At 43.4% G+C, this 26987-nt stretch overlaps 1 protein-coding gene and 1 long non-coding RNA gene across 10 annotated transcripts in view; one reads left to right on the plus strand and one right to left on the minus strand.

Annotated features, from left to right (window-relative positions):
* znrf3 (zinc and ring finger 3) overlaps positions 1-26987 on the plus strand; it is a 284028-nt gene that overhangs the window by 213315 nt on the left and 43726 nt on the right. For all 3 annotated transcript variants that reach the window (XM_068055192.1, XM_068055193.1, XM_068055194.1), the window contains one exon: positions 6487-6618. In XM_068055192.1, coding sequence (XP_067911293.1) covers positions 6487-6618 — 132 coding nt within the window. The remainder of the gene's footprint in view (positions 1-6486; positions 6619-26987) is intronic.
* Positions 16584-26987, minus strand: part of LOC137382779 (uncharacterized) — a 52185-nt gene continuing 41781 nt past the window's right edge. For all 7 annotated transcript variants that reach the window (XR_010977283.1, XR_010977287.1, XR_010977282.1 and 4 more), the window contains one exon: positions 16584-20233. This is a non-coding gene — a long non-coding RNA (uncharacterized lncRNA). The remainder of the gene's footprint in view (positions 20234-26987) is intronic.

The following is a 26987-nucleotide window of genomic DNA, read 5'->3' on the forward strand; positions in this document are numbered from 1 at the left end:
CCTAGTAGCCTGAATCTCAGTATTCTCCTCGACAGCATTTTCTTTCTCTACTGTAAATACTGACGCAAAATATTCATTTAACACTTCCCCTACCTCCTCTGATTCCACACACAACTTCCCACTACTATCCTTGATTGGCCCTAATCTAACTCTAGTCATTCTTTTATTCCTGATATACCTTTAGAAAGCCTTAGGGTTTTCCCTGATCCTATCCGCCAATGACTTCTCGTGTCCTCTCCTTGCTCTTCTTAGCTCTCCCTTTAGATCCTTCCTGGCTAGCTTGTAACTCTCAAGCGCCCTAACTGAGCCTTCACGTCTCATCCTAACATAAGCCTTCTTCTTCCTCTTGACAAGCGCTCCAACTTCTTTAGTAAACCACGGCTCCCTCGCTCGACAACTTCCTCCCTGCCTCACAGGTACATACTTATCAAGGACACGCAGTAGCTGCTCCTTGAATAAGCTCCACATTTCGATTGTTCCCATCCCCTGCAGTTTCCTTCCCCATCCTACGCATCCTAAATCTTGCCTAATCGCATCATAATTTCCTTTCCCCCAGCTATAATTTTTGCCCTGCGGTATATACCTGTCCCTGCCCATCGCTAAGGTAAACCTAACCAATTGTGGTCACTATCACCAAAGTGCTCACCTACATCTAAATCTAACACCTGGCTGGGTTCATTACCCAGTACCAAATCCAATGTGGCATCGCCCCTGGTTGGCCTGTCTACATACTGTGTCAGAAAACCCTCCTGCACACACTGGACAAAAACTGACCCATCTAAAGTACTCGAACTATAGTATTTCCAGTCGATATTTGGAAAGTTAAAGTCCCCCATAACAACTACCCTGTTACTCTCGCCCCTGTCGAGAATCATCTTCGCTATCCTTTCCTCTACATCTCTGGAACTATTTGGAGGTCTATAAAAGACTCCCAACAGGGTGACCTCACCTCTCCTGTTTCTAACCTCGGCCCATGCTACCTCAGTAGACGAGTCCTCAAACGTCCTTTCTGTCGCTGTAATACTCTCCTTGATTAACAATGCCACACCCCCCCCTCTTTTACCATCTTCTCTGTTCGTACTGAAACATCTAAATCCCGGAACCTGCAACATCCATTCCTGCCCCTGCTCTACCCATGTCTCCGAAATGACCACAACATCGAGATCCCAGGTACCAACCCATGCTGCAAGCTCACCCACCTTATTCCGGATGCTCCTGGCGTTGAAGTAGACACACTTTAAACCAGGTTCTTGCTTGCCAGTGCCCTCTTGCGTCCTTGTAACCTTATCCCTGACCTCACTACTCTCAACATCCTGTACACTGGCACTACATTTTAGGTTCCCATTCCCCTGCTGAATTAGTTTAAACCCCCCCGAAGAGCACTAGCAAATCTCCCCCCCAGGATATTGGTACCCCTCTGGTTCAGGTGAAGACCATCCTGTTTGTAGAGGTCCCACCTACCCCAGAAAGAGCCCCAATTATCCAGGAAACCAAAACCCTCCCTCCTGCACCATCCCTGCAGCCACGTGTTCAACTCCTCTCTCTCCCTATTCCTCGCTTCGCTATCACGTGGCACGGGCAACAACCCAGAGATAACAACTCTGTTTGTTCTCGCTCTAAGCTTCCACCCTAGCTCCCTGAATTTCTGTCTTAAATCCCCATCTCTCTTCCTACCTATGTCGTTGGTGCCTATGTGGACCACGACTTGGGGCTGTTCCCCCTCCCCCTTAAGGATCCCAAAAACACGATCCGAGACATCACGAACCCTGGCACCTGGGAGGCAACATACCAACCGTGAGTCTCTCTCGTTCCCACAGAACTTCCTATCTGTTCCCCTAACTATGGAGTCCCCAATGACTAATGCTCTGCTCCTCTTCCCCCTTCCCTTCTGAGCAACAGGGACAGACTCTGTGCCAGATACCTGTACCCCATTGCTTACCCCTGGTAAGTCGTCCCCCGCAACAGTATCCAAAACAGTATACCTGTTGTTGAGGGAAACGGCCACAGGGGATCCCTGCACTGCCTGCTGGTTCCCTCTCTTTCCCCTGACGGTAACCCATCTACCTACTTCTTTTACCTGAGGTGTGACTACCTCCCCATAACTCCTCTCAATAACCCCCTCCGCCTCCCGAATGATCCGAAGTTCATCCAGCTCCAGCTCCAGTTCCCTAACACGGTTCTCGAGGAGCTGGAGTTGGGTGCACTTCCCGCAGATGCAGTCAGCAGGGACACTCTTGGCGACCCTTACCTCCCACATTCTGCAGGAGGAACATACAACTGCCTTAACTTCCATTCCCACTATTCTAAATTCCCAACAAATCTACTGAAAAACCAAAAAAAAAAATGTCAAAACTTGTTAGGTTAGCAATCCAACGGACAGAACTTCTTAAATAAAAAGCTTACCTTATCAACACAACAGAGTCCTTTTTTTTGGTTAGAGGAGGAGGGTGGGTGGGAGACACTACACGTGCTTTTTTAAAAATATCTGAGTCTGTTGTAAGCTAATGGATAGAGATTTCTACAATTAACCAACAACTCCATTATTGTTGTACCATGCGACCACCAGGACAGTAAAAGGCAAACTAGATGGATGGTGGTACTTTTTGATCTAGCAATTCCTTTGTTTTTATATTTACACTGCAAGTAGACAGATAGCAAGTGGTTCTTCAGCTTCTAACCTCCAGCAATAGAAGTTTGTGCATTTCAAAGGAGCTGCAGTTTTGGGAGCTCCTGATATGGAACACTGGTAGTAATGCAAGTGGTTCATTTAAGCTACTAACACCATTAAACTATCTCCATACACTGAATACAGCGCTATAGTGAGACATGAACCAACTATGTATCAACTAACTACTTCTTTGATTCAGTATTAACAAGAGGAGAGTCAGCCCTGTAATATTAATATAGCTTTGTCTTTCTTGCGTCATGCGGACAAGAAGTGCAATGATGCAAGATTATGGAGAGAAACTGAAGAGTTTTTTATTTATTCAAAAGAAAGTTCCATTTTTTAAAAGACAAAGTCAGTTTTTATAACTCTTGTGGTTGCTGGAGGTCAATCATCTGAGCGCCAGGACATCACTGCGGGAGTTCCTCAGGGTAGTGTCCTGGGCCCAACCATTTTCTGCTGCTTCGTCAATGACCTTCCTTCAATCATAAGGTCAGAAGTGGGATGTTCGCTGATGATTGCACAATGTTCAGCACCATTTGTGACTCCTCAGATACTTACGCAGTCCGTGTAGAAATGCAGAAAGATCTAGACAATATCCAGGCTTAGGCTGAGTGTTAGGAGCTTTGAGAACTAGTGTATATTGCTCTATGTCTCTGAGATTCTACTGTGCAACAAGTATTTGGGCTGTAACACCTGAAGTTGCTCTTCCATCAAAATAGCTTAATGTCTTGTTTAGCATAAGCCACATAATTGAGATATACAAGTGTTACAGCCACGTGGTGAGCCACTGTTCAAATCCCACCTGACTGCAGAAAATGTGTTTTGTTATTAGGGTTTAACCCCTTGGTGTTTTATTTATCAAATAAACAGACAGTGACAGGTTTTCTTGCAGGTTTAAAACAGAAAATCAATTATTTATTGATCAATGCACCTTAACCCAAAATTGTTGCAACCGCATCCACTCACGCATTCGTTCATACACACACACACACACACACACACACGAATAGACAGAGAGGAAAAAAAGGGTAAGCGATTATAAGTGGGGGGTAGGTTTCGGGACGGTCACAGCAAACCTGTTGATTCTCTTGGAAGTCAAGTTCTTATTGGTTTCAGGTCTGATGTGTTTGTAGATTTCTCTCTTAGTTAAAAGTTCAGTTGAAGGCATTGGATCACTTCTAGTTCACTGCTGTATAAAGTGTAAATGTAGAATTCTACAGCAGGGCACGTGCCTTCTGGTTTGCTGGAAACAAACTTCTTGGATGCTGCTTTCTGCTTAGAGGTGTCAATTGCACCCATCCTACTCCTATCCTAAAATATTCCAGAATTGAATGGGTTCTTCTGAAACAAAGAAAGTGTGAAGTAGCCATGTCCTGGGCCATTGTGCGATCACCCTGGGGGAAAGACCAAAGCATCTCCTATCCAGAGGCAAGAGGTAACACATCTTTACCTTTAAAAGCAGCCTAGAGAGAGGGAGACACCCAAATGCTGGCCTGGCCAGCGACGTCCACATTCCATGAATGAGTAAAAAAAAAATCACAGGGGCAATAAAAAATTGTGTTCTAAAAAAAATTTCCTCTACCACTTTTGTTTAATAGTTATAAAAATGGGCATGGGAATAAAAGACTGTTTGACTGCCAGTCAAAAATCATTCAATCAGGTAATGAAGAGTCCAATTGCTTTCCAGTTGGTAGAGGAAGGCAGTGCACCTCATGTATTGACATGTCGGTTGACCAATGGCATGAGTATGGGGGCAGGGTAGTTGGAGGTCGTGTGATGAAACTTGCAGCAATATATCCAACATGAATTGGCAACGTTAAGTACAAAGCCTGGGTAAGTATTTGCTGCCACATGTCATAGGCTTATAATCAAGACCATTGGTCAGCAGTCACTATTTTGGATACTTGTGTCAGCATTAGCTCGCCTTACAGCTTGACACATGTGCGGCGTTTCAAACTGAACACATCTGCAAAATAATAATGCTCCTCAGTCCAAGAGCTGTCTGTGGTGTCACTCTGATTTCACTTACTCAACAGTAGGTAGGGCAGGATTTTGTTGTCGCACCGCTGGGAGCGGCAGCAGGTGCAGAAAATGGCGGCCGCCCGGCACGGGACCCACGGCGCCGCATGACTGCAATTCTGCAGCAGATGGCCACTTAACATACTGACGGCGGCTGCCCCCCGCAATCATATGGCAGCATCAGCGGCGCATTGAACGGCGTCACCTGATGTGGGAGCAAGCGCTGGTTCCATTTTTAAAAAACTGCCAACCCTGCAAACAAAATGCAGAGTTGACCCCTTCCCCCGCCCCCATCTATACACAGAATGCAGAGTTGACGGGAAAGTGAAGGCATGTGGGTGCAGCACGTCGAGCTCAAGATCAGGAACAGATGGGAAGATCGCAGGATGGATGACGTTGAAATTTATGCCAAGGGGTATTTTAAATATTTAAACTAGGGTCCCATCACAGAGCGGTGGAGGGGCCACTACAAAGCTTCCCTGCCCCTGGAAAAATCGGGCCCGGCAATCCTGCCACTCCGATTCTCCAGCCCCACCCGCCATGGAACCCAACGTCAGGCTGAGCACAAGATCCAGCCCTTAGTGTGTGAATGCACCATGAAATTCTAGGCCCCAAAATGACTCCATGGGATACTAATGAACAAGTATTAATATGATTTTGAAATTCTACTCTGTTATTTTAGCAAAGACAGTCACACATTTATTTCAAACCAGTTAATGCTTCTATCAAAATAGCAGGAAGAGGAATTTCACAAAAACACACAATGCATTTTTGCTCTTGTACTCCACTGATTAAGAGCCTAAGATTCTCTAAAGAACCTACCAGATCTTTATGCCACTGGATTACATTTGTAACTGTTTGATAACACAAGTTCTTCAGCAGTCTTTTCTCTCTGCAGAGCCGTTTGGTCAGCTCAAGTAATTTGAGTACCTCTGACCTTTGACACACAAAGTTTCTCCCTGCTCCCTACTGACAGTAACTCCATCAGCTTTTCCACTTCCATCCTCCTCCCACTCCCACTTCAGAGCTGAACAATAGAAGCCACACCATGCTAGGACCAATTAAGGATTCAGTAAATTTATTTGAACCTCCGGTCACGGCAGATCTATGGATGGAAGTAATCTGAAGCCCAAAAAGGCTAATGGCAAATGTAACAATATCAACTACTGAACTCTGCCTATCAGGTCATGCTTTTTCTAATAATCGGACCCAAGAGTGTGCAGGGTCCAAAGACAATTCCTACGCTTCATTTTTTAAATTCCTTTTTTTAAAAAAATTCCTTCTAGGGATGTTGGCGTCACTGGGAAGGCTGGCATTTACTGCCCATCCTTGATTTCCTTGGGAAGTTGGCAGTGGACCTTCACTTTGAAGTGAAATCCATGTGGTAGCAGTTTGATGCTGAGTGACTTGCTAGAACACTTCCGAGGGCAGTTAAGAGCCAACCACGTTATGCAGCAATTCACAGTTCTTCTTACCAGTACTAGAGAACATAAATATAAGACAGTCATCAATAAATTCAATAAGAAGTTCATGAGAAACTTCTTTACCAGCATGTGGTTAGAATGCGGAACTTGCTACCCATGGAGTAGTTGAGGCAAATAACATAGATGCATTTCAGAGAAGTTAGATGAGTACACGAGGGAGAAAGGGTATGCTGATAGGGGTAGATTAAAGTACAGTGAAAGGAAGCTCATAAATATTGGCATAGACCTGTTGGGCCAAAATGGCCTGGTTCTCTGCTGCAAATCCTATATAATTCTATGTCTACCACACTGATGTTGCTTTCTTCTGCTTTGCAGTTGAATCAAGGCTCAGAGGACCCGCTGAAACGGCCTGTAGTTTATGTGAAAGGCGTTGATGCAGTGAGATTAATGAACATCGTTAACAAGCAGAAAGTGGCCCGAGCACGAATCCAACATCGACCACCAAGGGTAAGGATAAATAAAATACTTTAATTTCCGTCATTTGAAGTCCTGTTCAATACTCCCAGTTTTACTTGAAAGTGAGCAAGGAGCTCTCTGGATGCATGATGCCCATGGAAGTAATTGCCATCTCCAATCATGCTCCGTTAATATATCTGAGCTTTTTTTTAATTGTCTCAATCAATGTGTACATTGGTTGGTAGGGAAATAAGACATTCAGGATATCAAGTCTGTTATTTCCACAGAGCATATACAATCTGCTCCATCACGGTCATTTCAATGATATTTACTTCACATATAAAATGGTGGGTACGGATGACATCCTAGGGTGATACTGACTTAATAATTACGAAACCTGTTGGGTGTTTTGTTGCTGGTTTAACATCTAGAGATGGTCACTTACTCAGAGTGCTACCCTGGATTTCTGTATGCAGTGTCATGAAGACCCCCACCTGCCAAGAATGAGGCATATTAATTTTGTCATGAACATTAATTTTAAACTGTTGCTGGAGTGAAGAAATGTCTTGTTTTACAAGAGATCACCAGACACTTGGCTGGAAGAATATTTGCCTACTAAGACACAGTGCTTAGAGAAAGAAAAGAATTGCTCACTGATTCAGTTAACAGAGGTGGGCTGGGCAATGGTGATCCCCAACTTGTCGGGGTGGGAGACAGCCCTACACCCCCCCACCCCCCTTCGAGAGCTTTGAAATCCACAAACGCAGGAGTGGTTAAGCCGGCTGGTCCAAGCTTGTTAAACTTGACACAGGACAGTTTTGACCTGAGAGTGCAGATTGTAACTGAACCTGGAACAAGACAGCCTCCCTCCTGGCTGGTGCTCTCTCTCACTTTCTCACAAGCCTCCGGACCCACTGAAGACACGTAAACCTCAAGAGAGAAAAGACTCCTACATTGAAACAAGTTAAAGTGTGCACTGAGCCCCAATGAACAGCAAGACTTACCAGCAACCAAAGACTCAACATCAAACTCAAAGGACTGTAACTACAATCCATCTATTGCCTCAAACTTTTCCTCTTTCTTTATTCCTTCTACTTTTTCTGTCTCTATCTGCACTTGTCTGTATCGCATATGCATGCTAGTGTGGTCGCATCGCTTATTCGTAGCCATTACCCGAATTAGAGTTTTAAGATTAATAAACTTCCACCTTTCTTGTTTAAATCTAAGAAAACCTGTCTGATTTCTTTGCCTTACAATTGGAAAGCATTGCACAAGGATTCACTGAGGGGGAGCTAAAACACAGTGTTCTGAAAATTAAACCCTGTTACGGTTAAAACAGGCAAAGGCTGAGAGTGAGCCCCTAGACCCCTTCTTACCTGGTCGGAACAGCAGCAATTCAGTTCCTTAACTCCTCCTTAGAACAAAGGTTTCCTGTTGTCATTATAGATCTATAGGTTGGTGATATTAGAAATGTAACAGGAAGATTTCCAATATTGAATTGGTTCCTTGAATGATAGAATCAATGACTATTGATGCGAAAATATGCAAAAGAAATTCAAGGAATATCCAGAGACATGGATGATAAAGTTCATCAGAGTTCTTTTCAACCTTTTTGTTATACAATGGGTCCCATGGTGGGACACTTCTTCTTTAAAGGTATAGCTCGGTATCAACATTTAATTTTTGCTCAAGTTTCGTCCTGAAAGGTAAAAATGTTTGAAGCCAGAGTCTGGAGGAAGGTACGCAACTGCCTGGAGGGGGGGTGTGGGAGGTGGAAGGGAGCTGGTGTGGAACATAGAACAAAAATGTGGATCAAAATGATCAAGGATATTCTATTTTGAACTAAGTTCCTTCTTCATGTTGGCGCCTTACAGGGCACATTAAATAGGTGAGGTAAGAGAATAAGGGATATTCAGCTAACACCCTCAACTTATGAGAAATAACAGCTCATTAATCTTGCCAGTTCCTATTGTGAATTATTTATAGCTCAATGCGTTTGTAAGAATACTTTTACTCAGATTTAATTTCATGCCTTTTGTGATTCAAACTTTGCCAATAGCTATGTCAGAATTGAGCTTATAGCCTTCTTGCTTTTCTCAATGCTGGCCTTTTGGCTCCATTCTTTTCTCTTTAAAAAAAATCCTTTTGGTTTGGATTACTGTGTTTTATGCTTTTTTCATCTGGGAGATGTTTTTCATTCTTTCCACAGAAGGGATCATTTCACCTTTTTTCTCAAATGGAAAATGGGAGGCATGAAAATATATTTCCTTTTGTGGATTGGTTTTATTTCTTCGTCTGTTGCTGTTGAGGCCCTAGCCTTTTCTATGTACTGTTTTGCCACAGGCTCTATTGCCTAGTTTGATTGATAAGTTGAATTAAAGATCAAAAGAATATTTTTGCAGGGTAGTGGCATTGAACCACCAAGTGGCTACAGGCTGCAGTCAGGACTCTTTCTAGTCACAACTTTAAATAATAGATGCAGAGGATTTTTTTTTTTAGTAAAATGTACATTTATTTGCATGGCTTAAAATTGTTTAATCAACTGCAGTGGTAAGATGTCCAGATCTAGACACTCCTGTGATCTCAAATGGTGAATTCCAACTGTTGTAATGCACTTGGTAGATCCAATTTACACTGACAATCACTTATTAGTTTACAGCTATATCTAAACTACCTAGAACATTTCAAGAAAGGCAGTCTCCTGTCATCTTCCAAGATTTGAACAAGGCCGTAGCTCATGAACTGCAAGTAATATAGTTCAACAGAATGGAGTTGAAAGGCTATCACCTAAAAAAAACAGTGAGCATCACATCATAAATGGTATATCAGGGGACTGCGTAGTATGGTGGGTGAGAACATTGTTCTTTCAATTTTACGACCTGATTTCGAATCCAGCTCAGAGTTGCTCTCTTTCTGATATCTGTAAAGGCATCTAAGAAGAGTTTGGATAATCTGAACCCAAATTCAACAATGGGCATTAATCCACTGAGAAAGCTGCCAGCAACTCAAAAATTAGTTGGCAATCTTGACGAAAGGAGTGATGAAGGTAGCTGGGGTGGGAAGAAAAATGTCACACAATGCTGTCCTGAGATTGGAGTTGAGACATATTGATGTGCAAGAGCAAGGAAGCTTTATCCTGTATCTAACCCATGTAATGTCTGAAATAAAAACAATAAATGCTGGAAATACTCAGCAGGTCTGGCAGCATCTGTGGAGAGAGAAGCAGAGTTAACGTTTCGGGTCAGTGACCCTTCTTCGGAACTGGAATGTAATGTCTGGCCTGAGTGTGTCAATAATAACCTTAACTTCAATGAGAACACTCACAAAAAAATCAAAAATCATTGTAATGTAGTCAGTAATTTTCACCCATTATAGGTATCTGATATTACGTTTCAGAAAACATTCCCAAACGTTAGATAGGAATTGCCTGAGTAGACAGAATTCCCAGGAATGTGGAGCAAGTCACACGGCAGGTGAAATTAGGATCAGTTCTCTTGGCTTCTAAATTGATCCCATTTCATAATTAAATCTATTTGAATTTCATCTTCTGTGTTTAATTCTTTCCACCACCAGCCTGTAGCTAACCTAAATTAAAGAGTAAGCATGCCCAAACCATTTCACCAGGCAAGGTGTGGACTGTCAAAGGTATGTTCTGAGAATTAATAGAATGTAAATTGCACTCATCATTATGTTCATCCTTTTTAATCAGTTGGGACCTGCTTTGCAACATTTCTTGATCTTCGTCCTTAATACTTTTATCCCCTAGAACTTCTGCCTCTTCATTTTCTTTGACTTCCTTTATATTCCAGTTCTGTGTCTACCATTTTTCAATGGTTCGATAAATATGCCTAACCCTTCATTGGAACTCTGCATCAAATAGTATTGCAAAGGGAAAAGAGTATTTGTCTTGCAATCTACTTTGTAATATCCATTCATGCAGAAAATTCAATTACAATAATCCCTAAAACACATTAAACACATTAGGGAACACATTAAATTTGGAAATACATACAAAATTTATTCAAGATTTTTACTGGTTTAAAGGGGATCCATCTTGATGTCAGGAAGCATTTAACCTAATGTCAATCTCTGAAATGGCCTAGGATGAAACTCCAACATAATGTTGACCAAGAACAATTTGCACTCAGCAATGATAAGGGACTCATGAACTTCAGAATCTAAGGCCTGGTAGTTACTCAGGTTCAGCATTTTAAAAAATAATTGTCTTTACTCCCCCCTCCAACTTATTCATTCCTGTAGTGCCAGATTGTGCTGGTCTACAGTTCCATGGGCTGCAGCTGGTATCTTGGCCTAGTGCCCATTCTTTATCTGTCAGTACTGGCAGGTCATTCAACCTACAGCCAGGCCTATTCCTGCACTCGCCCAGTGTTCACACAATCTCATTGTCCAGCTGGGGTTACTGGACGGTGACCCAGACTAATTTCCCATGCTCCTCCGTAACCCAGTGTTGATGAGACTAACTATACCATCCTGTATCGGGAGAGAAAAGTTTAAAAAGAGTGTGGAAACCACCGGCCACAGCAGCAGAGCACATTGGGAGAGAGAAGTTTAAAAAGAATGTGGAAACCACTGGCAGAGACACAGCAGCAGAGCACATTGTGAGAGGCACCGCAGCAGAAAACATCTCCACATCTCCAACAGCAGAGCACACGATCGGAAAGAATAATCGAGGTGTGACATCACAGGGAAGCTGGTGGGTGATTGGCTGGGTGAAAATTCGGAGCTATAAACAGAGCGAAAGGGGAGAGAGAGCAGCGAGGCACTGGAGCTAGTCGGTGAGTATTTTCTGGTGGGTATTTTCTTACTTTCTTTTCTTTTTTCTGCTGATTTTTATTTTTTCTCTAACATTTAAGTCTATCTACTGAGTAGAAGCTAAAATTCCAGTAGTCAGTAGGTGGTTACTCGTTTGTTTGTTCTATTTATAACCATTTCTTTGTGTTTAGTTAACTTCAATTTTAGTGCAGTAAATAAATAATTTGAGGAATGGCAGGGCTGCTCACACTCGTCGAATGCACACCCTGTGCCATGTGGGGACTCCAGGACCCTACCCATGTCCTAGACAAATACATATGCAGAAAGTGCCGCCAAATGCAAAAGCTTGAGTGCCGAATCTTGGAACTCGAGGAGCAGCTGGTGTCACTGAGGTGCATTCGCGAGGATGAGTGATATGTGGATAGCATGTTTCAGGAGGTGGTCACCCCGCAACTTAAGAGAACGCAGGTGGAGAAGGACTGAGTGGCTGCCAGACAGCCAAGAAGGACAAGGCAGGTAGTGCAGGAGTCACCAGAGGGCATCCCACTTTCTAACCGGTATTCAGTTATGGGAATAACCGATGGGAGACAGTCATGACCAGAGCACCATGGGTGGCTCATCTGTGCAGGGAGGAAGAAGAAAAGACAAGACAGCAATAGTGGTAGGGGATTCGATAGTTAGGGGAACAGAAAGGCGTTTCTGTGGTCGCAGACCTGCTTCCAGGATGGTATGTTGCCTCCCTGGTACAAGGGTCATGACTCTGAAAGACAGAAAAAGCAAAGGTTAAAGGGTGTACAGAACAGGAATTTGGCAGTGTTAAATTGTATTTATTTAAATACAAGGAGTATAGCAAATAAAGCCGATAACTTGAGGGCACAGATAGACACATGGCAGCATGATATCATTGCTATAATGGAAACTTGGCTTAAAGAGGGGCAAAAATGGTAGCTCAACATCCCTGGATATAGAGTTTTCAGGCAGAATAGAGGGGGGGGCGGATAAAAAGGAGGGGGTGTAGAATTATTGGTTAAAGAATCAATTACAGCTGTGAGGAGAGATAATATGCGAAATGAATCATCAAATGAGGCCATATGGATTAAGCTCAGAAATAAAAAAGGGACAGCCACACCACTAGGAGTGTACTATAGACCCCCAAACAGTGAGAGGGAGATAGAAAAACAAATATGTAGGTAAATTTCAAGAGTGCAAAAATAATAGAGCAATAATAGTTGGTGATTTCAACTACCCTAATATAAACTGGAATACAAAGTGTGAAGGACACAGAAGGCACAAAATTCTTGAGCTGCATTCAAGAGAATTTTTTTAGCCAGCATGTAACAAGCCCAATGAGAGGGGATGAAATTCTAGATTTAATCTTTGAAAATGAACCTGGGCAAGTGGATGAAGCAGCAGTGGGTGACCATTTTGGAGATAGTGACCATAAGACAGTTAGATTTAGCATTACTATGGAAAAGGACAAAGATAGAACAGGAGTAAAAGTTATAAATTGGGGGAAGGCAAATTTTACAAGGCTGAGAGGTGATCTGGCGAAAGTGGACTGGATACTGCTACTTGAAGGAAAATCAATGGCAAACCAGAGGGAGGCATTCAAAAGCAAGATTCTACGAGCACAGTGTAGACATGTCCCCACAAAGAAAAAGGGTAGTACAGCCAAAACTAGAGCCCCTGGTTATCTAGAAGCATACAGGGTAAGATAAAATAGAAAAAGAAAGCTTATGGCAGTCCCAAAAAACTTAATACTTTAGAAAGCCTGGAGGAGTATAGAAAGTGCAGGGGTGAAGTAAAAAAGGAAATTAGGAAAACAAAATGAAAAAATATTGGCAGGTAAAATCGAGGAGAACCTAAAGATGTTTTATCAATACATTAAGAGTAAGAGGATAACTAAGGAAAGGGTAGAGCCGATCAGTGATGTACAAGGTAACTTATGCGTGGATGCAGAAGATGTGGGCAGGGTTCTCAATGAGTACTTTGTCTCTGTCTACACAAAGGAGAGGGTTGATGCAGACATTGTAGTTAAAGAGGAGGAGTGTGAAATATTAGATATGATAAGCATAATGAGAGAGGAAGAACTGGAGGGTCTGTCATCCTTGAAAGCGGATAAATCACCAGGTCTGGATGGATTGTATCTCAGGCTGTTAAATGAAGCCAGGGAGGAAATAATAGCAGATGCTGTGAGAATCATTTTTAAATCCTCACTAGATAATGGTGAGGTACCAGAGGATTGGAGGTCTGCGAATGTTGTACCATTGTTTAAACAGGGTGCGAGGGATAGGCCAAATAATTATAAGCTAGTATTCTGACCTCGGTGGTGGGCAAATTATTAGAAACAATTCTGAGAGATAGGATAAACTGTCACTTAGAAAGGCACAGATTAATCAGGGATAGTCAGCATGGTTTGTTAAGGGAAGGTCATGTCTTACTAACTTAATTGAATTTTTTGAGGAAGTAACAAGGAGGATTGAGGGAGTGCAGTGGATGTTATCTACATGGATTTTAGTAAAGCATTTGACAAGGTCCCACATGGCAGACTGGTCAGAAAAGTAAAAGCCCATGGGATACAGGGCAATGTAGCGAGTTGGATCCAAAATTGGCTCAGTGACAGGAAACAAAGAGTAATGGTCAACGGATGTTTTTGCGAATGGAAAGCAGTTTCCAGTGGCTTTCCACAGGGCTGAGTGTTGGTACCCTTGCTGTTTGTGGTATATATTAATATTTTGGACTTAACTGTGGAAGGCATGATTGGGAAATTTACAGATGACACAAAAATTGGCCATGTAGTTGATAGTGAAGAGGACAGCTGTAGACTCCAGAATGATATCAGTGGTTTAGTTGAGTGGGTGGAAAAGTGGCAAATGGAATTCAATCTGGCAAAGTGTGAGGTGATGTATTTGGAGAGTTCAAACAAAGCAAGGGAATACACAATAAACGGGAGGATATTGAGAGGGGTAGAGGAAGTGAGAGACCTTGGAGTGCATGTCCACAGGTCCCTGTAGGTGGCAGGACAAGTAGATAAAGTGGTGAAGAAGGCATATGGAATGCTTTCCTTTATAGGCCGAGGTATAGAATACAAAAGCAGGGGTGTAATGCTGGAACTGTATAAAACGATGGTTAGGCCACAGCTGGAGTATTGCGTACAGTTATGGTCGCTACATTACAGGAAGAACATAATTGCTGTGAAGAGAGTACAGAGGAGATTTACAATATTGTTGCCAGGGCTTGAAAGTTGCAGCTATGAGGAAAGATTGGATAGGTTAGGGTTGTTTTCCTTAGAACAGAGGAGGCTGAGGGGTGACCTAATTGAGGTGTACAAAATTATGAGGGGCCTAGATAGAGTAGTCAGGAAGGACCTGTTTCCCCTAGTGGAGATGTCAATTACCAGGGGGCACAGATCTAGAGTGATTGGTCGAAGGATTAGAGGGAACATGAGGAAAAACTTTTTCACCGAGAGGGTGGTGGGTGTTTGGAATTCACTGCCAGGAACTGTGGTGGAGGCAGAAACCCTCAATTCATTTAAAAGGTACCTGGACCTGCACCTGAAGTGCTGTGACCTGTAAGGTTACGGACCAGGTACTGGAAGGTGGGATTAGATTTTCAGCTGGCGCAGACACGATGGGCTGAATGGCCTCTTTCTATGCCGTATCTTTTCTATGGTTCTGTATCAGTGCCCTGGCTGAAATTAGCCAATGCAGTATGGGGTAAGGATCTAACCTGGGATTTATCAGCTATTTATGTCTCATCTCCACACTGTGGCCTGAACTTAGCAACCCAACCAACAGGGAAATTTCATTTTAAATTGAAACACATTCCCTCTGAAATTGGACCTAAAAGGGTTAATGTATGTAACACAACAGGCTTTGAGCAGTTCTCATAGTTAAATCGGGATTGTCCCAGCCTAGCTATATTGAGAGTTATGATATGTTGTTTTAAATAACTCCATTTAATAGCTGTGTAGAATTTGTATCTATAAATGTGCATCAAAAGTAAAATGACTGGAAGATGAAGCAATATATTCATAAAAAATTGAAAGGATAATTGTAAGCTTTTCATTTCAGTCTTCATAGAACGGAAATGAAACTTCCATTGGAGCAAAATCTAATAACACATTTTATTTAAATCTGGAACCAAAGTGCTCGCACTGTGGATACCCTAGTTCTGTAATGATGGAGCCTGTGGTAACAGTTCAAATTTATAAAACACTGTGCAGCTGCATAAGAGTGTAAAGTTAGGAATAAAACTGATGAAAGCTGCGTTGAAGGTGGGGGAGAAGAGTTACATAGATTATGTGCATTTAACCCTGTACATTCAGGGACTCACACACAACAAGGCCTATTTGTGTAGTGCATTGCTGGCCTGTGCAGATCTAGGAACATAGGAACAAGAGGTGGTTATTCAGTCCCCTGAGTCTGCTCCACCTTTCAGTTGGATTATGGTTGATGTGTGCCTCAGCTCCATTTTTCCCAGCATATACTTGGATACCCTTACCTAACAAAATCTATCGATCTCAGTCTTGAAAGTTCCAATTATCCTAGCATCCACAACCTTTAGGGGGAGAGAATTCCAGATTTCCACTACCCTTTGTGTGAAAAAGTGTTTTCTGATTTCACTCTTGAATGGCCTAGCACTAATGTTAGGATTATGTTCCCTCTTTCTTGATTCCCCCATCAGAGGAAATAGTTTCTCTGTATCTACCCTACCAAATCCTTTTAACATTTTAAACACCTCGATCAGATCATCCCTCAATCTATATTCAAATGGAATACAAGCAGAGTTTATGCAACCTGCCTCATAATGTAACCCTGTAAGCCCTGATATCATTCTGGTGAACCTGCACTGTACCTGCTCCAAGACCAATAGATCCTTTCTGAGCTGTGTTGCCCAGAACAGAGCACAATTCCTTACCCCAACACCACAGGAATAGTTATAGCCAAAAATATGGGGTTAGATTCACACTGTTTAAACACCGTGACACATTGCTACATGCCCCCCCCCCCCTCCCCCTAACCAACCCCCTCCCCCTAACCAACCCCCTTCCCCCCCTGCAACCAACCCTCAACAATAAAGCTGGGCCCTCTGATCTGGGTTTAGCTACCTTCCTTAGCTGTGAGATCATCAGTTTTACATACCTTGTGAAATTCTGTGGTAAAAGTAAAATCTGTAATATTGTCATTTGGTGTGTGATCTATGTCACCAGAATACAAGTAATGTTCAAAACAAATGTGGAATTTTATTATAATAGAACTGGAACAGATATACATATATTGACTGCAGGAGCATGTCTGAACACATCTTAATATGTTGGGTTCCACCCACAACGAACTGGTCATGTGTGACTCGACATCACTTCCTCTGATGTAGTCCCTCAGGTAGTCCGCCCTTAAGGTCATCCCACAACAAAATCAAAGAATCATACAGCACAGAAAGGGGATGTTTGGCCCCCTGTGCCTGTGCTGGCTCTTTGAAAGAGTTATTCAATTAGTCCCACTCTCTGCTCTTTCCCTAATCCCTGTAAGTACATATGCAATTGCTTTTTGCAAGTTACTACTGAATCTGCTTCCAGCACCCTAGCAGACAGTATATTCCAGATCATAACAACTCGCTGAGTTCAAAAAAACCCTATCTGCCCTCTGTGCCTTTAGCCAATTACCTTCAATGTATGTCCACTGGTTATGAACTCACCTTCCAGTGGAAACAGTTTCTCCTGGTGATGGTGGCGTAATTGTAATGTCACTGGATTAGTAATCCGGAGACCCAGGCTAATGCCCTAGGGAAAGGGTTCAAACCCCACCATGGCAGCTGGTGGAATTTAAATTCAATTAGTTAATAAATGTGATTAATAGCAGTCTGGAATTGAAAGCTAGTCTCAGTAATGGTGCCATGAAACTATCATCGATTGTCGTAAAAACCCATCTGGTTCACTAATGTCCCTTAGGGAAGGAAATCTGCCATCCTTGCCTGATCTGGCCTACATGTGACTCCAGACCCACAGCAATCTGATTGACTCTAGAGGCCTGCTCTGGTCGGGAAAAAAGAACCTGACCTGATCCCTATCGAACCAGAGCGAGCCCGAGCCCGACCCGGCGCGATCCCGCCTCGACTCGTCCCGAACCGAGCCCGACTCGACCATCCATTTACTTACCTTCCTGACACCGAACCTGCAAGAAGCTGCAGCGCGTGCGCGATGACGTCATAGTGACGTCCACTGCGCAGACTCAGTTTCGTCCCAGACTCCCAGCTCAGGTAAGTTTTTAAAATTTCAATACTTGCCAGCCGAGCACTTACCGTGTGTGTCCGGCCTGACTCGACTCAACCTGGACTCGGCCCGACCCAACCCGAGCCCAAAAGCCGTACCCTGACGATGGGCCTGACCTGACCCGAACCCGACACGTCGTCGGGTCCCGTCGGGTTTGCATCAGGCAGCAGGCCTCTAATTGACTCTTAACTGCCCTCTGAAATGGCTTGGCAAGCCACTCAGTTCAAGGGCAATTAGGGATGGGCAACAAATGCTGCCGCTGCCAGCGATGCCCACATGCCATGAAAGAATTTTTTAAAAATCTACAAAAATCCCTCAGAATTTTGAACACCTCCATTAAATTGCCCCTTAACCTTTTCTTCTCTAATAAAAGCAATCCCAGCTTCTGTGTTAGCTCCATAAAATTGGTCCCTCATTATAAAAAAAAACTAATGTGAATGATAAAGTGCTAGATGATTATCAGTGCCTATTGCAAACCACTATTACATCAAACAGCATGACTATATGATGCAAAAGCAAAATACTGTGGATTCTGGAAATCTGAAATAAAAACCAAAAGTGCTAGAAATACTCAGCAGGTCTGGCAGCATCTGTGGAGAGAGAAACAGAGTTAACGTTTCAGATCTGTGACCTTTCATCAGAACTTGTTCTAATAGTCTGATGTACTGACCTCTACCTAACCGAAGCCAAATGTCAACTTTCTGACACTTCTCCTACCTCCCCCTGGACCTTGACCCCATCAATGAACCATTAAACCATTGTTCCCAGGACTGTCACTGACCTCATTTCCTCTGGACATTTTTCCACAGTGACCTCCAAACTCATTGTCCCCAACACAGAACAACCCATTTTTACCTCCTTCCTAAGTTCTACAGACAGGACTGCCCTGGTAGACCCATTGTTTCAGCCCCACCGAACTGATTTCTTCCTATCTCAACTCTATTTTTTTCTCCCCTTGTCCTGTCTCTTCCCACTGACATCCACGACTCTTCTGATGCCCTCCACCACTTTAATGGGTTCCAGTTTCCTGACCCTAACTATCTCCTTTTCACCACGGATGTCCACTCCCTCTACACCTCCAACCTCCACCAGGATGGTCTGAAAGCTGTCCGTTTCTTCCTTGAACAGAGCCCAATCAGTCCCAAACCACTTGCCTCCGCATGACTATTCTATACTTTTCTTTGTTTGAATATTCTGACAGTACGGCAAGACAGTAATTTCAACCAAACTGTATATTTGAGCGTTGTTCCTAACAGGACAGTTCACTGACGCCATTCCAGCCAATGCTTATTGTTCATAATGGAGGTCCTGTACAAAAAACAAACAAACATGAGCTTAATTTTGGGGTTCAATGGATCAACTTAAATTTAAAGTCTTTTTAGGAATACTTTATATTTTGCTTTCTTCTGTTACACATTCAACACTTTGTCACTGATCCGCTCCACTCCAGAGATGATGTGTTTATAAAGACAAAGATGGCTGAGAAAAATTGGAATGTTCAGGAAAGCTCAGTCCTGCTTGTCACTGTCAATAGTCTCAGTGTTCAAAACATACATTCAGTGATGAAATATTATAGGCCCATTGGCAGTTGCAGCTAAAGCCCATCTTCTGCTGGACTCAGGACAGTTTAAGGCCATGCTTGTTAACAAACTACAGGGGTAGACTATTCCAATTCCCACACAGCACTGGAAAGTCATGTTGCCATAATGTCTGTCGAGATTATAACTGGAACTACACAAAAGCTCACTGTCAGGGTCCTACATCCTGTTGCAAGCCACACGTCAGCATTCTGGATCAGTCCAGAAAAGCCCATAGATAAGGTCAGTTCCCAAACTTCATAGAATCATCCACTGATTATCCTGTGAGACACACTTCAGCATGTTGTTGCTTCAAACTCTCTTGTATGCAGAAGTTTTGGTGTATAATGAATCATCGCTGGCTAGATCAGGGCTGCTGGAATCTCTCCTGCCTTCCACCTTATCACAGACCTTCCCTTTTGTTCTTTTCCTCTCCTCCCCCACTTTCCCTGCCTCTATACTTACTTAAAAGCTGTTACATCTCTAACGTTTTTCAGTTCTGATGAAAGGTCATTACCCTGTTACGATCAGGTGAGGAGGGGTCGAATGGTTCCCCTTTTTTCCCTTTCCTGTTCGACCACAACAGATTTGCTTCTTTTTTGAAAAGGATATACTTGCCAATTCAGTGAGTGTTTAACTATTTATGCACTGTGCTCGTAAAAAGAATCAATTGGACAGGTTTTCTTGAGTTTAACAAAGAAAAAGGTTAGCTTTATGATACATAAACTGATCTAAGTAAAATAATAAAATACGCTCTGACTTTCTCACACACACACACATGCAAATAGGTTACAAAGTGAGGGGGGAGGATAGATTGGTCAAATTAGAGTCCAGAGAAATAACAGGGCTATACAGTCTGTGGAGGTTGGTGACTTGGCTGGCTTCAGACTGAATTTGGTAGTCCTGCGACTTTCCTTTGGTGGTCCTGAGGCTTCCGTTTTGAAGATGTGGATGGCTGATTTGGCCGTTCTCCTAGAGACAGCAGTGCGGGGCTGATTTCCTTCAAGGAGTCTCTGTCTGCAGCAGGGGCATCCGTGGGTGGTCACTGTCAACAAATAAGATTTGAAACTTACCAGGTGCATTTGGAGAGAGAGAAAGGAAGGAGGGACCCTGCTCAGGTCTATTCCTCAGCATCTAGCTGCTTGTCTCTTTACTGCAGAGAAAACAGAAGCTTAAGCACATGAAGGGTGGGCTTGTCACATGACCAGCACCCTAGTGTATTCCATCTTGCAACTTAATTAGTCCACGTCTAGGAATCCCCTTCTCATAGCTAGGGTCCCATTGTTCAAGCGATTATGTTTAAGTGGTTCGTCTCTACCAGTTTAATACTGCAGGTAACGGCCTTGATGCCTTGCAAATGGGAACAGGGTATGCAGTTCACTCAGATTCCCCAGGTCATTGGCCTTGTTGGATCTGTGCAGACATGCTGGGCTGGATTTTACGTCGAGCGGACGGGAGCTGGCCACCGACGTTAAAGTCGGCGGTGAACCCACCTCTGCCTGGCCCGGAGATCTGTCCCGCATTTTACGGGTCCCTGGGCTTTAATTGTTCCAAGGCAGGACTTCCACCTGTTTGAGGGAGGAAGTCCCGCCTTATTGAGCTCCTGGTCAATCATCAGACCGACAGCTCTTAGTCCCAGCAGCGTCACCGGGAGTGGTGGCCACTGCTGGGACTGCAGCCCAGCCGAGGACATGGAACCAGGACTGAAGGTAAGTTGGGGTTTGCCTCGCCGTGGGAATCGGGCGCGACCCAGCGAGGCAAAGATGATCATTTGGGGGGGTGGGATGGGGCGTCTTGGGGCCTGGGGGTGGTTGGGGAAACGGGCCCTCCCCCGGTGCGCTAAGAGGTGGCCAGGTATCACTGGGCGGCCTTGCACGTCTACTAGACACCAGCTTGCCATGGGTAAAATACCTGTGCAGGCGGACAAGGGCTCTTAAGTGGCCACTTAAGGACCTTGATTGGCCTGGAGCAGGCAGCCCGTTTCTCAGCCCCCCCGTAGCTCACATAAAGTGGGGCGGAGGCGAGAGCAGGCCGGGAAGGCCTTCCAGAGCCTCCCGCTCAATTTTATGCCATCCCCGCTGAGGTAGCAGAAAATTCCTGCCGCTGCCTCCATCTCAATCCATTGGAATGTGGAAGGTACAGTGATGCAAACTGGGGTAGCCATCTTTAGCTGCAAGCATCGAGTCATCTTTAATCTCTGTTTTTTAAAAATTCAATTCAGGTTTCCAGACAGTGAATTAAAAATCATCATTCAACATAAAGCACATTCTCATGACAACCCTGAAACGTTAACTCTGTTTCTCTCTTCACAGATGCTGCCTGACCTGTTGAGTATCATCAGCATTTTCTGGTTTAATTTCAGATTTCCAGCATCTGTAGTATTTTGCTTTTACAGTCATAGAGAGATACAACGCTGAAACAGGCCCTTTGGCCCACCGAGTCTGTGCTGACCATCAACCACCCATTTATACTAATCCTACATTAATACCATGTTCCCTACATCATCCCCACCTTCCCTCAATTCTCCTACCACCTACCTATACTAGGGACAATTTGCAATGGCCAATTTACCTATCAACCTGCAAGTTTCCAGTAGAAACCCACACAGTCACAGTGAGAACTTGCAAACTCCACATAGGCAGTACCCAGAACTGAACCCAGGTCGCTGGAGCTGTGAGGCTGCAGTGCTAACCACTGTGCCGCCCACACTGTGTCTGCTGGAATATGTATTGGGCAGTGGAAAGTCTGTGACTGACCAGTACAGTTTCTCCATACTTTGTCACCCTTCCAAACTCACAAAGCATCCATTGTTTTATGCAATGTTTCTAGCTATTCCTGTGAAGTACCCTGGGAAATTTTGCTATGTCAAAGGCAGTACATAAATGAAAGTTGTTGTTTGCTTATATGAAATACACCTAAAAACCCTACTGCACTTCATGATTGAAAATACAGCCCTATAATAACCTGACTACAAAACTCCTGGTCCTGAAAGAATAAGGGACATAGTAATGTCTTAAACCTGACCTGCCCCCACCCCTGCCTCCCCCTCCCACTCCTCCCCACAGCCCAAATTGCTTGCAAAGATACGTTGGTTGCTGTAACACATGTATGTAAGTCACCCCGAGAGGGAAAAAAATGCACATGTGCGCATAGTACACATGCCTGGCTACTTTGGTGACCTAAGGACATCGTCACAGCCAAGCCTGACCCTGTCCTCACCTTACTCCATCACAGGTCCACCTCCAGCAATGATTACTAGCTAACAATCAGCAGCAAGAGCCCTGCATCCTTAGCCAAGCAGTACTGAACTCGGCTGTAGCAACTCCACAGTGAGATCAGCCAACTAGCACAGACCAGAGATTGAACCGGGGGACCATAATTTAGTTTAAGTGAACTTCAAAGGAAATCTATTAGGCTTCAGACTCTTATGCATAATATCATATTTAACATTCCTTTGGAGGCTTGGGCGCAGATTAATCGACAGCTGGTATTTATAAAGCTCTGCAAGCCAGCTGAAAGGCAATTAGTTGGAAATCTTATTACCAGAGGTTCTTTTATCTATAAATTATCTACAAACACTTTGGACACCACACAGCTTTGGCTTTTGTTGTGTTTCTGATGAAGTGGTCTTACTGCGCCAGCTGTAAAGACAACAGCAAGGTGACTGATCTGATAGAAACCAGCTTCGTGCTTTGCGAGAGAGGCTGCTGTGGCCAAGAATTTCAAACATAGACCCAATGAACACCCAGTTAATTGTAAGGTAGAGGGTCAATAGTCTTCCAGGAAGCAGATTGTTAACTAAATAACTGAAGGCCAGAACAGTGTTGACAATTAAGAATATAAGAATGTTTTAGGAACAGGGAAACATGTACACCCAACAAAATGATCCTTTTCTGACAGATTACCCATTTTGAGTGCCATCTGGGGACACAGTTGGTACCAACTGGTGTCAGCATCATATTGCATACTTTGGATGGCTACTGATCTTATTCGGTTAAAAGTGATCTGTAATTGTTCTTCAGGACTAACCTAGCAGATCTGAGGCAGTCACCAATGAGGTTGAACAAATAGTGAACTTTCCAAATTTCTTCAGGTTATTTATTTACATGGCCATGGCTTTCACACCATTCAGGAGGCTGTTTTAAGACAGTATGCTAGCCTAGTGATTATGGTACCAACCTAACAATGCAGGGACAATGAGTTTCAATCATAAAATGATAAGTTGTTGGATTGAATTTAATAAAGCTGGTATTTTGTGGGATAGCATCAGAAAATTGGATAGTTGTAAAAACTCAACTGGTTCGCTAATGTTCTTCAGGGAAGGGAGCCTTGCCACTATTATTTGATATTGCTACATGTAACTCAAGTCCCACACTACGTCCTCTGAATTGATCATCCTGTTATAAATGACTGTCACAAAGTTCAATAATAATAAGAAAATCATACTGGCTGATTGGAAAGTATCGGAATAAACTAAGGCAATCTTGGCCAAGCCAACTCCGCTGACTTCTCCGTATCAACATTTGCGGGCTGCTGCCCAAGCTGGCAGAGCGATCACGCAGACTGGTCAAGCAACACCTTGAGTCACAGAATCAATATCAGCCAATATCCCAGATTCCTTTATAATTGGGTATGGAAGGGTAGACCCACCAGATTTGAGGGCACAGAGGATGGGTGTGTCTCTGGGAATCCTCCACATTGACTCTGAACCCCCATGAGCCTTCAGATAAAACGAAGTCAAGATAACTTCTTGCTAATTGCCATCTTACACACCCTCCTCCCACCCCATACCCCACCCCCAAATGATAAGTCAGTACTTCCCCATTTCGAGGATCACTTGGAGGTCACAGAATGTACTCAATGACACTAAGAACCAAGCTGGTTGAGTCCTAAAAAAACACAACTGCCAGGCTGGGCCTGCATCAGATGGTGAGGGAACCAACACAAGGAAGTAATCTACTTGATCGCCTCTTCATCGACCTACCTGTCAAATGCATCTATCCACAATAGCATTGGTAGAGATAGTCCTTTCAAAGCCAAATTTGTGTCTCCACTATGAGTATATTGTGTAGTTTGACACTAACACCTTACTAAGTAGGGCAGACTAACCAACTTAAAACTGGGCATCCATGAGGCACTGTGGGTCATCAGTAGCAGCAGAATTATATACCACCACATTTACAAGGTTTACTTCAGGAGTGTGATGGAAAATGTACTACTGGTTGGATGGCTACAGCCACAACAACATTCAAGAAACTCAACACATACTGGATGTGTAATTTGTTTGATTGATACCCCTCTTAACAGGCTCAATATCCACTGCCTCCATCACTGGCCTAACAACAATTTGCATTGATATATCACCTTTAACACTGTAAAATGACTGGCTGCAGCATGTATGATGACAAGGATGAACTACAGGAACTCAAAAATTCAACAAGGCAAAGAATACATGAGTAAGGGGAGAATACTGAGAGGTGTAGAAGAAGTGAGCGACCTTGGAGTGAATGTCCACAGATCCCTGAAAGTAGCAGGACAGGTCGATAAAGTGGTTAAGAAGGCATATGGAATCCTTTCTTTTATTAGCCGAGGTATAGAATATAAGAGCAGGGAGGTTATACTGGAACTGCATACACCATAGGTTAGGCCACAACATGAATACAATGTGCAGTTCTGGTTACCTCATTACAGAATGGATGTAATTGCACTAGAGAGGCTACAGATGAGATTTACGAGGATGTTGCCAGGACTGGAAAAATGCAGCAATGAGGAAAGATTGGATAGGCTGGGGTTGTTCTCCTTGGAACAAAGAAGGCTGAGGGGAGATTTGATTGAAATGTACAAAATTGTGAGGGGCTTGGATAGAGTGGATGTGGAGGGCCTATTTACCTTAGCAGAGAGGTCAGTGACTAGGGGGCATAAATTCAAAGTGATTGGTAGAAAGATTAAAGGGGAGATGAGGAAAAAGTTTTTCACCCAGAGGCTGGTGGGGGTCTGGAACTCACTGCCTGAAAGGATAGTAGAGGCAGAAACCCCCAACTCATTTAAAAGGCGTCTGGATATGCGCCTCAAGTGCCGTAACCTGCAGGGCTACGGACCAAATGCTGGAAGGTGTGATTAGACTCGGTGGCTCGTTTTTCAGTTGGCACAGGCACGATGGGCCAAGTGACCTCTTTCTGTGTCTTAAACTTTCTACGATTCTATGATTCTAAGAGTACTTGGACAGCTCTCCCCTCCCCTGGGACTTCTACCATCAAGAAGAACAAGAGCAGCAATGCTGTGAGAATTTTCCCTCTTAAGTCACACACCATCCTGCCTTGGACATATATTGCCATTCCTTTATCATGGCTGGGTCAATTCCCAATCTAACGCCATTTTGGGAGCGCCATCACCACAAGGACTGCCATGATTCCAGGAGAACGCTCACCACCACCTTCTCAAGCCGTCGAGGGATGGGCAATATATGTGGCCTTTTCAGTGTTACCCACATCCCAAGAGAGATAACAAAAGGCTCCATTCTGTGAATACTCAAGAGTGCATGTTGCTAAATCTTAAGTCATTCCTACGTTCTTCACACAGTGTGTGGAAGTATCTTGCCCCACGCACCCACTGCTCCTCCTGATTAGGTCAAACTCCTCCTGAATAGGTCATTCTCTTCTGCTTGCTCCTGTTGATTTCAATTTCGCTGTCATTATGGACCCCTTTTGTTTTCGTGCCTGTTTTGCCTTTCTGGGAGGTCTCCTACCTCTGCTGCACCAGCACAACCATTGCATTTGGTTTTCCTGAGACAATCAAAGTTGGAAATGAGACTAGAATTGGTGCTGGTCACCTTGGAGATGAGAACACAAAGTAACATTTCTTCTCAAAAGTAATTGTTCCATTATTGACAATATAAACGCACATAGTGCCTTATCATTTTACCACAGTTGAACCCACAAATGGAGTTATCATATGCATTTCATCATGACTAATAATGTCAGCAAAGGTTTTGCAAACGCTGACTGCTCTTCCTGTCCCCGTCCTATCCCTCACCACAGTGCAAAATTAACAAGCCACTAGTGAGATGGGAAGAAATTTGGTCCTTCCAGCCCCATCTCTTGGAATAGACCTCCAGCAAAGCTAGTTTGCATCTGTGTTGATTAACTCCCTTTATAAAGAGCTGAGTAAGCAACTAGTTAACAATGGTACTGAAGATTATCGCGATAAATACATACATAGATGATTAAATGTTCGATTGATGGGCCCATGCTGGTGCCACCATGGGAATGGTATCTGGAATTCAACTCATTATGGTTGAGTAATGCAGGTTTAGTGTTAGATTGATATCCTAGAGTTTAGTAGGATTAGTTTTGGGATTCAGGGGAAAACAAATCCCTTTTTCAGCTCCCCTTAAAGGTTTATAAAATGTAAATGAAAAATATTTGGCAATTATTTTTCAATGTATTTATAATCCAATGTGTAACGTATCAGAACATATAATTAGGCCCAGTGCCATTGATCAGTCTCTTTCTGCGAACAAGAAAAGGTTTAGTTTTTATTCATGAAGGGAGCACCCTTTAATTGGATATGGTCAATAAAATAAGTGAGGCAAAATACTTTTGCATGTTCCCTTATGAATAAGAATTGCCATTAATTGTAGCGAAATCTGTCGCGCTCATCATCTAGCCACCCCAGCTGAAAGACGCTGCACAGTCACAAAGAGTTCCAGAAAATAAAGGTGGATCTCTGCTACCCTGATATCACTGAAGTATCCCATGTCTTTCACCTAAATTTCTGTTCCTTTTACTGAGAGGCAAAAA

This window comes from Heterodontus francisci, chromosome 23, assembly GCF_036365525.1.
Source record: "Heterodontus francisci isolate sHetFra1 chromosome 23, sHetFra1.hap1, whole genome shotgun sequence".
Taxonomy (NCBI): Eukaryota; Metazoa; Chordata; class Chondrichthyes; order Heterodontiformes; family Heterodontidae; genus Heterodontus; species Heterodontus francisci.